General features: G+C 36.7%; 1 protein-coding gene across 1 annotated transcript; it reads left to right on the top strand.

Annotated features, from left to right (window-relative positions):
• The first annotated feature begins 269 nt into the window (after positions 1-269).
• On the top strand, positions 270-4,045 carry rbm15b (RNA binding motif protein 15B). Its single transcript, XM_051095251.1, has one exon. It carries the CDS (start codon positions 490-492, stop codon positions 2,929-2,931), a length of 2,442 nt encoding a protein of 813 aa, XP_050951208.1. The 5' UTR covers positions 270-489; the 3' UTR covers positions 2,932-4,045.
• The last annotated feature ends 10,344 nt before the right edge of the window (positions 4,046-14,389 follow it).

Here is a 14,389-nt window from a genome sequence, read left to right as displayed (position 1 = left end):
TGACTGGTTTTGTGGTCCAGGGTCACATTTTCAAAAATGTTTATTATTTCACACACAATTTAAACAAACAGTATGCTATTGTACAGTAGGATGATGATCAATTTCAAACAAAGCTGTGTTTTTCTCAGCCGTTTCTGAATAAGATTGGCATAATTAATACATTTCGCTTTTATAACTTTATTTTTAGTGTAAATATTGATTTTCCACAACTATAATAGCGTCACGCGACGCGTTCTGACGTCAGCAGAGTCTCCTCCCACTCCCGGAGCGCGCACATTCCTTTTGTCCAAGATGGCGGAATAGATGCAGCTGAGGGGACGCTAATGTTTGTCGTTTTATTTTTATCCGTGAAATACAACATCCAGGCGAGCGTTTTCACGTGCAAACGTTAGCTAAGATCCTCCTCACGGATGTGCAAAATCTCTTGGAGCCGTGAGATTTCACCTCGGAGCTGATTTTATATTTTCGCGGCGGGAGCATCACTGTAAAATGAAGCGGCAGGCCGAGCGCGACGCGAGTCCGTCCAGAACGCTCGCCAAACGCGTCCGCGAACGGGACCGAGAGCGCGAACCGAACCCGCCGCTTGCTCTGCTGCTTGCCGAGAGCCGAAACTATCACAAACGAAGCCGCAGCCGAGAGCGGGAAAAACCGCGCGTCCGTGAGGAGAGAGAGAGTCTGCATCACCGCCCGCATCATGAACTGGGTCTGCTGGGTCGAGCCCCTCTCCGAACTACATCAGTCCTGCCTAAAGGTAAGACCCCATCTGCAGACACGGTGGGTGCACGACTAGAATACAAGACACTACTTATCAGCAACCTTGGATCGCAGCTTTCTGATGAACATGTAGAGGACGGACTGTTTCATGAGTTTAAAAAGTTTGGGGATGTGAGCGTCAAGCTGTCTCATACGCCAGAACTTGGACGTATTGCCTACGTAAACTTCAGACACACGGAAAACGCGCGGGAAGCGCGTCATGCCAAAACCAGGTTGGTGCTATATGACCGTCCACTTAAAGTTGAACCCATGTATATGCGGCGTCGCAGTGTCACGCCTCCAGATGTGAGTTATGTGTCTCTGCATAGTGCTGCTTACACTTACAGACAGCGGTCACTTTCACCGGGTGCTGGAAGTAGCGCCCTTCGAGATATAAGACCTAGGCATTATGTTGAAGGCATGGGACTCAGCAGGGAACGTGTTTTGGACTATTACAGCGCTTTGGAGGAGAGAAGCCGTGCGTATGCGTATCAGGTTCCTGAGGAAGACTTAAAACCAGAGGACGATCAGAGAGCCACGAGGAATTTGTTCATCGGCAACTTGGATCATAATATTTCTGAGGTGGAACTACGACAAGGATTTGACAAATATGGAATTATTGAGGAAGTCGTTATCAAGCGGCCTGCTCGTGGACAAGGGGGTGCTTATGCTTTTCTTAAATTTCAAAACTTGGATATGGCTCACCGAGCCAAAGTGGCCATGCAAGGACGTATGATTAACGGCAACCCGATTAAGATCGGATACGGGAAGGCGAATCCAACGACTCGACTCTGGGTGGGCGGGCTTGGCCCGAATACCTCACTGGCTGCTTTAGCCCGCGAGTTTGATCGCTTTGGGAGTATTCGCACCATAGACTATGTGAAGGGAGATAATTTTGCTTACATTCATTACGAGAGCCTGGACGCAGCTCAGGCTGCTTGCGCGCAAATGCGCGGCTTCCCTCTGGGTGGTCCGAATCGCCGTCTTCGTGTGGATTTTGCTAAAGCTGAGGAGACGAGGGCGTACCCTCAACAATACCAGCCGCCTTTGCTCCCACCTCCACATTACGATGTTCTAGCTGACGGATATGGACGCCATCACAGCCTGGAGCGAGAACTGAGAGCGAGAGCTCGCTCACCCTCACACCCCTTGTTCACAGAGCGAGACCGAGAGCGACTTTCGGACCGGGACTGGAGTCCACCGAAAGGCCTAGAGCGGCGAGCAAACCCAGAGGCGTTTGGCCGGGTCAGGCAGCGGAGCCGTAGTCGTAGCCGAAGCAGAGAGCGTTGGCTAAAAGACAGAGAACTAGACCGCGGGAAAAACTGGGAGGAACGGCGCAAGCGGAGAAGCCTCAGTCCCACTGAGCGTCCTGCTGAGGAACGTGGAAGGTCAAAACTCAGAGGCGGGGCGCCGTCTACTCCTGAAGACAGCCCGGATAGGGGGCGCGGGCGTCTCCCGGACTCCACTTCAGAACCTCTCGATCACACGCCCGACATCAGCAGACACTCCAGCGATGAACGTCCTGCGCAGGAAGAACCTTCGCACCCGAGAAAGGACGAGCGCGATCGCAATCACCGCAAAAGCGAGAGCGATCCTGACTCGCAGACGGACAAGTCCAAAACAGACTCTAAAAAGCCTACCACGCTTTCTGAATACGCCCAGACGTTGAGTCGTGTGTGGCACGGTTCTCTCGTTCTTAAAAACAGCAGCTTCCCCACGAACATGCACATGCTCGAAGGAGGCGTGAATTTTCTCAACGCCCTCATGAGAGACAACCAAGCAGGGGGTTCAAAGATCACGCAGCTTAAAATTGCTCAGAGGCTGAGGTTGGATCAGCCTAAATTGGACGAAGTGACTCGACGCATCAAGCTAGGCAGCCCGGACGGCTATGCCGTCCTCCTTGCCGTCCAGGGACCCATGGACCGCGACGCCCCTCCTCCAGAACCGGGTCTTCAACAGCGTCTTCTCCGCAATCTGGTGACGTACCTCAGGAACAAGCAGGCAGCAGGAGTCATCGGCTTGCCCCTCGGTGGCCCCAAAGAACGAGAGATGGGGGGAATGTTGTACGCCTTTCCTCCGTGTGACTTCTCACAGCAGTATCTCCAAACTGCTCTGAAAACTCTTGGGAAACTTGAGGAGGAGCACCTGGTCATCGTAGTCGTTAGAGACTCACCTTAACACTTCAGTTCCAACTCTAAAACGTTCCACAGATTTTATGCCTTTTATGATTTTAGGATGGATGTACCTTTTTACTTTAATACTCCCACACTTGATCAACGTTTCCTTAAAACGTTTTGGGAATTGAATAGCATCCCCAGAGAAGTTGTTTTATAAACTTACAAATGAGTTTTCTCTCAGCAGTGTTCAAAATGTTCCATTTGGTTCTATTTAAAAATGTTTTTTTATTACTGCATGCACAAGAAATTTGACTGACGTCCTGTTCCGGTGGTTCACTCTACTGGACCTTATTTTTAAAACTCAAACTTGTGTGAATTGTCTCATTCAATATTCTCATTTCATCAAGGTCTGTCCGAAATTTAAGTATAATAATTTGTAATTGGCTTTTAACTCCATAACGCATTCGGTAACAGTTCTTCCCTCCTGTATTACATCCGCTGTCCGTTTCACAACCCCTAGGTTTGTTTTCAGAAATAAAACAGTACTTGACAAGGCAGTATGTTCAGTTCAGGTGAGGCGTTTGTGTCATAACCGACAGCATCTACCTCTAACCATGTAACACATCAGGTATGCTTGACAAAATGAAGTTAGTCGTTGAGCCCACTGCATTTTTATTATTATATGTTGTTACAAATATACACCTGCAGCACTAACAGGTCAAGTGACCATACTTGTAACTTACTGAGCGAGTACTGTACCGATCCAAACACACTAATGTTGGTAAACGTTACGAACACTACGGTTGTACACAGGAATGTCTTTCAAAGCCTTAGCTGTTTTTCGAACTGCCCTCCACTGAATGACTATCTGCCAAGTCATTTTATCCCATTGAGCCAATTGATTTTAAACAAGTGCTATTCTAAAATGCCCAGCGATTTAAACTCACAATGTATGGACCTTGAAACAAGTGTTATTTTCAGATTTTAGTGGGGTTTGAAAGTCCACCCGCCAACACTACAAGCCTTTGCACTGAACGGTAATTTTCCATTGTTTAATCATGTTTTCTTTTATCACTCCTTTTTTGTAATACTTTTTTCTAGAAGTCTTCTGTCTGTATGCTAAACATGTATGGCGCATAAAAAAGAAGTAAACATTTCATGTTCTTGTTTTTAAACTGTACCTCCGTCGTTATTTGCCAAACTGCATCTTGATTTTCTTGATTTTGTCTCCATAGTTACCTTTCCATCTCAATCCTGCCTACAAAACAAGTTGAAGGTTAAAGTGGTAACCAGGCAACCACATCCATCATTAAAAAAAAAGATTCCAGAGTTCAAATGAGGCTTGACTGTGAAATAGCGTAGAGTAACCACTAGGTGGCAGTGTGGTCAAAGAAAACGAACCTTTACTCGACATATGAAGCCATTGAGATCCTGCTGTGCAAGTGGGAAGTTGCTTGAGGGAAAACAGTCAGTGCAGTGCATATTAAACGCTTGCTGAGACATTGTTGCTGCATTTAACCAAGTTGAAAGCAGTCTTCATTTAGCTTCACCCTACGCCAGTATGCAAATGCGGCAGTTTGCATGTGGTACTTATTCTGTTTAATATATAGATCTACATGACGCTGGAAGATTAACCAGTTTTATTGTTTTCAGTGGGTTGTTAATTATTTATACCGCACTGTACTTCAGACTAATGCTTAATTAGCTCGTTTCTCACTGTCAGAATGAGAATCTAAACTGATCGAGCCACAGCGGTCCTGTCTGTCAAAATCAAGATCTCACCACGCTTTCCTGCTGACCAACTGTCTGCAGAGAGGCTTTAGACTTACTTAATTGACTGGACCGCCTGCTTTCGAGGTGACAGGTAATTCCTAGAAATTGGCCGTTTATACAGGTTTTGTGTTTGCACTTGTCAACTTGCCAACAGCTGGTGTAATCTGAGTGGTCCACTGATATTTGCTTTTGGAGAACTGTAATTTTTGAACTTTGAGTTAATATGTGAGGATCTAAATCAATTCATATTTGACTGTTAACTGTGGTATAAATTTGGCTTGAGGTATTTTTATGACTTATGATAATCAGTCAAAGCTCTTATTGAGGCAAATAGGGAGTCGTGATTCTGACAAATGTAAATTTACAATACAGAATACATATGCAGTTCAAATATTATATAATGGTAAACAGGACAGTAAGGTAATGTACATTATATTGTAGTTTTTAAGCAGAATTCTGGGAAAAATACCTGTCAAAAGTTTCTAATTTTTAAATGTCTTTTTAAAAAAAAAAACATCTCTTCTGCTCAGCAAGCCTGCATTCATTTGATAAAAAAAAAAAACAGTAAAAGTTTGAAATTTTTTTGCTTTTTAAAAAAAACTTTTCTATTGGTATATAATTTGAAATGTAATTAATTCCTGTGATTTTCAAAGCTGGTTTTTAGCATCATTACTCCAGTCCCATGATCCTTCAGAAATCATTCTAATATTTTGATTATGATGTTGAAAACAGTTGAGTAGAATTTTTTTTTTTTTTTTTTTAGGTTTCTTTTCTGAATAGAAAGTTCAAAAGAACAGCATTTATCTGAAATAGAAATCTTTTGTGACATTATAAATGTTTATCATCACTTTTGATCAATTTAAAGCATCTGGGCTAAATAAAAGTATTAATTATTATACTAAAAAAATTATACTAACTCCAAGCTTTTGAATGGTATAGTGTATAATGTTACAAAAGCATTTTATTTCAGATAAATGCTGAGCTTTGGATCTTCCTATTCCTCAAAGAATCCTGGAAAAAAAAAATGTTTTAAATATTGATAATAATAATAAAAATGTTTTTTGAGAAGCAGATTAGCATTTTAGAATGATTTCTTAAGGGTCATGTGACACGAAAGACACAAGTAATGACGCTGAAAATTTAGCTTTGATCACAGGAATAAATTACAATTTAAAATACATTAAAATGGAAAGCAGTTATTTTAAGTAGAGATATTTCACAACATCACTGCTTTTGCTGTATTTTGGATCAAATAAATACAGGCTTGGTGAGCAGAAGATAATTTTTTTTAAAAAACAAATCTTACCGTTAAAAAACTTTTGACTAGTAGTGCATATATAAATATAAATTATATATATATATATATATATATATATATATATATATATATATATATATATATATAAATATATATAAATATTTATATATATATATTTATATATATATATAAATATATTATATATATATATATATATATATATATATATATAAATATTTATATATATATGCACTACCAGTCAAACGTTTTTAACGGTAAGATTTGTTTTTTACAAAAAAATTATCTTCTGCTCACCAAGCCTGTATTTGTTTGATCCAAAATACAGCAAAAGCAGCATGAAATATTTCTATTTAAAATAACTGCTTTCCATTATATATATTTTATTATATACATATTTATATAAATATATTTAAATTTTTATAAATTAATATAAATTATAAATAAATATATATATATATATATATATATATATATATATATATATGTGTGTGTGTGTGTATATATATATATATATATATATATATATAACATTAACATGTCGTATAGTCTTTACATGAGATTTGTTTCAACATTATGCAAAAAAAATTACAAATATTCTTTGCTTTCTTTACGACATATTACTAGTTTAAGGTGAATTATGGATGTTAAATGAAGGCTTAAACAGTTTTGATGTTTTTATGGATAATTTCTCTGAATTTCTTATTCCACTCATCCAAATTAAACATGCATAACATGTTTTAAACCCTTTTCAAAGCTCTTTATTTTTTAAGGCGCTTTAGTTGGACTGAATCTTCAACACTTAACTATTTGTCATAAATGCTTTTTTTTTTCTTACTTTATTGACATTGATGGATCCTTTGAAGCAGCACTTGAAAGGATTTTTAAGAAAAGCATCTTTGCATGGTGTGCTGAGCCAGCAGCTCATCTGACCTGTATATGTCTGATCGCTTTAGTTTGCGCTATTGCACTCAAATACATTACTGTCCGCAATTCACCTCAACCCAGTAATACAATATTAAACTCAACTGCATTGTTGATTTTCCTAAGTAAAAGGGCTGCGTGTAGTTCTTTCAGGTACACGTGGAACAAACAAACAAAATAACCTTGCTCTGTACAGATTTTCAAAAAATGTACAACACAAGGTTATTTATTCACAAGCATGTGCACGTGAGTCCCAGGCTTGTTTTCGTTGCTGTTGGCTAATGTCTTCACCCAATCCTTTTTTGCCATTTTTGTCGTTTCAAATCACAAGTTTGGTCTCCTGGGTACAGACAAGGATCGGGTGTTTCAGGGTTTTGGCCGGTTCCTGGTAGCAGTCCATCGACCCAGAGCACTTCACTGTAAGCTAGCCTGCCGCTGTTATAGAGCAGGAAATGGAAGACACAAGTAATGAAATATTAATGTGGAATCATGAGAGGGTCCAATGAAATCCATTAAAGTGAGGAAAATCAATGAAACATGGCCCCACAAGCCTCTCAGCCGGCCTGAGGAGTCGACCAGATCTGATGGCGCTTTCTTCGTCTTTATGGACCTTTGGTAAGAACACACATGAACGAGACCATACTAGAGTTCAGCCATTAGTGACACACGCTGCCTCCAATCCATTAGTTCAGCTTAGACCTCTAAGGAATAACAATTATGCATGTCTTTTTGTATATTTATTAGGAGTGGGAATTGTTTGGTACCTCACGATTTAATTCTTATCGATTCTTGGGGTCACGAGTTGATTAAAAATCAATTCATGATTTTTTTAAATGCACTAATATTTTGATACAATGGTTTCCTATTAACTATTAACTTCAATAAATCCAAAATCCGAATACCATGTTTGGAAAAGAAATGACGTTTAATGTGGAACACCCAAAGGGAATAAATACGAGATGGGAGGAAAAATATATATATAAATGCTTTCTCTCACAATTATATCGTTGGGTAATTATACTGTATGTAAATTACTGTATATAAAATGTCTCTTTTAAAAATGTTTACAAATTGGTGAAACTGATCCGAGATCAGTTAAAAACCATAGATGCTGGTTCAATGGTTCACCAGTGGGGAGCAATCTCGGTGAACTCGGATGATTCATGGCTTTACCCAGATCGCCTTCCAATAGCAAACCATTGAAATTTCGAAGTGTTTTGAACCAGTTATGACATAATGAAGCCTCATTTACTGAAATCATGTGACTTACATGATCAGTTTGATACGCGCTCTGAACCACTGTGCTACAAACCGTGCGCTTCAAAAGTGCCCATCACTACTAGCACACGGCTAACCATGTCCCTTTAGTGACAATTTTGTTCGTTTTCTGTGCCTTTCCGAATAGTGTTTTCACAATGCGTCACAATCGGCCATATTGGCAGCAGTGAACATAAACAATACCACCGAACCGAATGAAACTCGCATATTTCACTGATTATTGCAACTGAAAATTGTCAATTATTGTCAGGTTTTGGGCTGTACTAATCGGTCACACTGGGAATAACATTTTGAGTACTATAGATTGCCAAAAGTTACAACAAATTAAGGAGAAGAGTGCAAAAAATGGAGGGACAAAAACTGTTTGTGGTTGGCCAAACTGAACCAGGATTTCCAGGACAAGAATCTTGACAACATTCGTGTTTGTTTTTATCATATCTGGTCAGGTAGGTGAAATATTAGGCTAATATCTTAATTAATACTGCTTGTACGCATCTTTACCACATATTAACTTTAGTGTGTCAAAATATTGCACCCTTATCTGCTTATTAAGTCTTTCTCTATATGATTTAGCAGCTCCCACACATTTTTTCCAGTGGTTTAGACAGCATAAATCAACAACATCTTCAGTAGTACATTAATGGTGCAATCCATGCTGTTTGGATCTGAGTATCTCCTATATGTGACCATGAATCACAAACCAGTCATAAAGGTCAATTTTTCAAAATTGAGATTTATACATCATCTGAAAGCTGAATAAATAGACTTTCCATTGATGTATGGTTTGTTATGATAGGACAATATTTGGTTGAGATACAACTATTTGAAAACCTGGAATCTGAGGGTGTAAACAAATCAAAATATTGAGAAAATCACCTTTAAAGTTGTCCAAATAAAGTTCTTAACAATGTTTACTAGTCAAAAATTAAGTTTTCATATATTTACAGTAAGAATTTTACAAAATATCTTCATGGAACATGATCTTTACTTAATATCCTAATGATTTTTGCCATAAAAGAAAAATCAATAATTTTGACCCATACAGTGTATTTTTGGCTACAAATAAACCCCAGCGACTTACGACTGGTTTTGTGGTCCAGGGTAACATATGGCCACACATCCGGATAACTGACCAAACCATGATGTAAATGTAAACCTTTTATCAACTTACTAATAAATCTAAAATATTTTACACTTCTCATTATGTGCCGAACACCGTGTTCAGAAAGGAAATGACGTGTACTACGGAACCCCTAAAAGGAATAAACACGAGACGGGAGGAAAAATATATTTCAATGCTTTCTCTTGCGATTATATTGCTGGGTAATTATACTGTTGCCTAAAATGCAGGGCACTGAAAATCTCTTATACATGCGCAATCACTTTTTACTTTGACTTTTGAGATTAAAGATCATACATACTCTGTTTATACTATGGACCGGCAGTACTTACCACACATTTCACAAGATTAGATGTTTTTCAGTGGTGCTCAGGATCTGCAAATCATCTGCCATCGTCCTATCAGTCATCTCGCCTTACTCTGTGGTAAGTAAAATTTTATGTAATGTAATGTAACAGGAAACTGCTAGTAAGCGGCTAACCATGTCCCTTTAGCAGCTCCGTAGAATGCGTTATTTGGTTTCGGTGCCTTTCTAAATAGTGTGTTTTCACTTACGTCACAATTTGGTCAGTTACCCGGATGTGCGGCCATATTGGCTACACTCGGATGTAAACAACAGCGGTTAATGTACTGAATATGTTGTCTAAACCACGGGAAAAAAATGTGTGGAAGCTGCTAAATCATACAGAAGGACTTAATAAGCAGAAAGGGTGCAATATTTTGACAAACTAAAGTTAATAGATGATAAAGTCGTAGTTATTAGCCTAATATTTCACCTACCTGAATGATTCACACCTTGGAAATACTGGTTCAGTTTAGCCAAACACAAACACGTTTTATTCCTCAGTTTTTTTGTACTCTTCTCTTTGATTTGTTATACTTCCGTCAGTCTATAGTACTCCAAATGTATTTTCTTGGTCCGACCGATTAGTACAGCCCAAAACATGACAATAATTGACCATTTTCAGCAGCAATTCTCAGCAAAATATGCGAGTTTCGCTCGGTTTAGTGGCATTGTTTACATTCAGTAACTTCAATATGGCCGACTGATGACCTCTCGTGAAAATCCCTACTTCATAATAAGAAAAGATAAATAATTCCTAAAAGATTAATGTATTTGTTTTTCCTCCTATATCCTCATTATTATTATTATATTAACTAGAAAATCGATTGAAAGTTGTGAATCGATCCGAATCGTTAGAAGACGAATCGCGATTCAGTTGTGAATCGATTTTCCGCCCCTAACATTTATAAACGAAATGGACGTGCTCACGCTGTTATTACTCTTCCAGAATCTCAAGATCCAAACATTTCATCTCATACATGTGCGCCAATGGAGACCTAGTTTTACTAGCTAGTAAAGCTGGCAGGATATGGTGCGACCACAACATCAGCAGGGACCCGAAAGGCCTGGCGGATGATGTCAGCTGAGCCGCTTTGGATCCCGGGCTTTGCATTCTGTCAAGCGGGCAGGTGGCCGTGTGGTTTTTGGCGTCAAACGCATCTGTGACATATCTGCCGTTTCGCTTTAGGCATTGTTACACGACTACAAAGAAAGCTGCTCACCGCTGTCGGGAGCTTATACGACCCTGTCTCGCAAATCCGACTCGGTTAAGGTAGAGACGAGAGCAAGAATCTCTCGGAAACAATTGTCGACTGTTTTATCCCGATGAGATTGCCGGTGTATTTTTAAACCACAATAGAACAGGCGGTGCTGCCCGGTAGAGACGTGACTAAACACGGTTCGCTCCCATTGCAGACGGGTGAATCTCACTAAATGTATTGCACATGTTGCTCACTGTAATAATATGCACAATACTGTTCAAAAGTTTGGGTCAGTAAGATCAGAAGTGAAAGAAAAAAGTGTCATATGTTCACCAGGGCTGCATTTCTTTGATAAAATATAATAAAAACAGCATACTGAATTTTTAGCATCATTATTCCAGTCTTTAGTGTCACATGATCCTTCAGAAATCAGTTATTTATTGATTTATTTATGAGAATGTAGTTTTATAATGAAATATGTCATGTATATGGTTTCTGGTGTTCACTGGCATGCTTCAGATGAGTCATTTTTTTAATAAGATACAATCAAATTTAAGAAAACCCATGAAGTAATTTAAAATTAGATATAAAAATTTTATAACAGCAGTCTAACACTGTTTTTTTTTTTTTAGGTCGCCTTAGGGGAAGCACGTGTATCCCATGTCTAATTAGAAATAAATGTTAATAAAGAGCATGGTTTACAGCAGGGAGATCGTCAGAGGGGAGCTGTTTGAGCTTATGATACAGCAGTTTTCATTAACAAGCGTAGGCAGTCTATAAAGCAGTTATTAACTGCAATTATGTAATGACGAATCAATGAACTCAGTGCTGTCAATAGCTTTTTTCACACCCTCTGTTGTTGTACAAAGATCTCTGCACATATAAATACATGATTATTCACAAACACATTACTGATCAGATGTTTGGAAAAATTAAGATTTTTATTTTTTAAACAAAGACTCTTTTGCTCGCCAAGGCTGCATTTATTAAAAAAAAAAAAAAAAACAGTAATAATGTCAAATATTTTTTATAATTTTAAATAACTGCTTTCTATTTGAATATATTTTAAAATGTAATTTATTCCTGTGATCAAAGCTACATTTTCAGCATCATTACTCCAGTCTCTGGTGTCACATGATCCTTCAAAAATCATGCTGATTTGCTGTTCAAGAAACATTTCTAATTATTATTAATGTCAAAACTGTTTTTCATGTGACACTGAAAACTGGAGTAATGATGCTGTAAATTCATCATAAACATAAAGTAAACTTATTTTATTAATCAAGGACACATTAAACGTTAAATAAAGACATTTATAAAACAAATAAAATAATAATAATAATAATAATAATAATAATAATAATTTCCTTGTTTATATATTATTTTTTTATTATTAATTTAATTATTTATTTATTTAGAGCCGCAGATCAGCATATTAGATTGATTTCAGAAGGATCATGTGACACTGAAACCTGAAGTAATGATGCTGAAAATGCATAATAAATATATAAATGAAAGTTATTTTATTAATCAAGGACACATTGAACTGATCAAAAAATGAAATAAAGACATTCACAGATATCACAGAGTCCTGGAATAAGATAAAATAAAATAAAATAATATAATATACATTTTAATTAAATTAAATATAATATTTATTTATATTTATCAATAAATATTAATACTTCAAAGGTGAAGTAAAGACATTTATAATGTTATAAAGGATTTCTGTTTCAAATAAATACTGTTATTTTAAACTTTCTATTAATCACAGAGTCCTGGGATAAGATAAGATACAATAAAATAAAATAAAATAAAATAAAATAAAATAATAAATATTTTAATTAAATGAGCATATTAGAATGATTTCAGAAGGATCATGTGACACTGAAACCTGAAGTAATGATGCTGAAAATGTATAATAAATATATAAATGAAAGTTATTTTATTAATCAAGGACACATTGAACTGATCAAAAAATGAAATAAAGACATTTATAATGTTATTTTAAGCTTTCTATTAATCACAGAGTCCTGGGATAAGATAAAATAAAATAAAATAAAAAAGTATAAATTTTAATTAAATTAAATATAATATTTATTTATATTTATCAATAAATATTGATACTTCAAAAGTGAAGTAAAGACATTTATAATGTTACAAAGGATTTCTGTTTCAAATAAATACTGTTATTTTAAACTTTCTATTAATCACAGAGTCCTGGGATAAGATAAAATAAAAAAATAAAATGAAATAATAAACATTTTAATTAAATCAGCATATTAGAATGATTTTAGAAGGATCATGTGACACTGAAACCTGAAGTAATGATGCTGAAAATTTATTATAATGATATAAATGAAAGTTATTTTATTAATCAGCGACACATTGAATTGATCAAAAAATGAAATGAAGACATTTATAAAGTTACAAAATATTTCTTGAATTAAATATTATTTTAAACTTTCTATTAATTACAGAGTCCTGGAAAATAAATAAATAAAATAAAATAAAATATCAATTTAAATTAAATTAAATTAAATTAAGTATTAATCACAGAGTCCTGGAAAACAAAATAATAATAATAATAATAATAATAATAATAATAATAAAATATCAATTTTAATTAAATTAAATTAAATATTAATCACAGTCCTGGGATAAAATAAAATAAAATAAACATTTTAATTAAATTAAATTAAATATAATATAATATTTTATTTATTTATTTTAACAGCAAATCAGCATATTAGAGTGATTTCTAAAGGATCATGTGACACTTTTTAAAAATAATTTTAAAATATATTACAACAGAAAAGTTATTTTAAATTGCAACAACATATTTCACAACAATACTGTTAATATTTCAATTAGAATGATATATGTATAATATAATATATTTCACAATATTACAGTTTTGCTGTATTTTAAATGCAGCCTTGACGAGCGGATCCTAATTATTCCAAATTAGTGTGCAAAGCAATATATAGTTTTAAACATATTACCTAACACTCTCCCTAATTAATTTCAGTTTGATTCAATAAGTAAACAACAATTTCCCCAAACTAATACTGTACCCTATTCGATACCCATAATTAAATGCACATGGATACCAGCACAGCTGTCTGTATATATTTTTAAGCTGTTCTCTGCTGTATTTCCCCTCCAGATGAGCGGCTCGAGGCTAACAGATGGTGACGGGGCTCCAGGTGCTTCACCTCCTCCTGTTTCAGCCCCCGATTGATCCCGTTTTCTGATTGTCCTCCTGAACCATCAGGGCACGCGTGGCCCTCCGGGACGCCGCCAGAGCAAACTTCACAGGCCTTTGATAGGAGGTGAGGAGTTTGATGCTATTGGATTGAGGATCACTCTTACGGGGAGGGAGAAGACGAGCCGAGGCACAAAGAAATGTCATTGAGCCCCCGAAAGGAAGCTTCAGTCCTTCAGAAGGCTTGTGTTGATAAGCAGGTCATTCAGCGGTGCCTTTCACAGTTTGTTTTGCATATAGTGAATGGGACGGCAGTTTGTACATGATGTGTGTATGAATGGCTTGATGAATGGGTTGTGTGCTCAACGGACCGTCGTGAATGAGCGCGAGGGACA

Source organism: Labeo rohita, chromosome 22, assembly GCF_022985175.1.
Source record: "Labeo rohita strain BAU-BD-2019 chromosome 22, IGBB_LRoh.1.0, whole genome shotgun sequence".
Classification (NCBI taxonomy): domain Eukaryota; kingdom Metazoa; phylum Chordata; class Actinopteri; order Cypriniformes; family Cyprinidae; genus Labeo; species Labeo rohita.
This window is presented reverse-complemented; position numbering and strand designations above follow the sequence as displayed.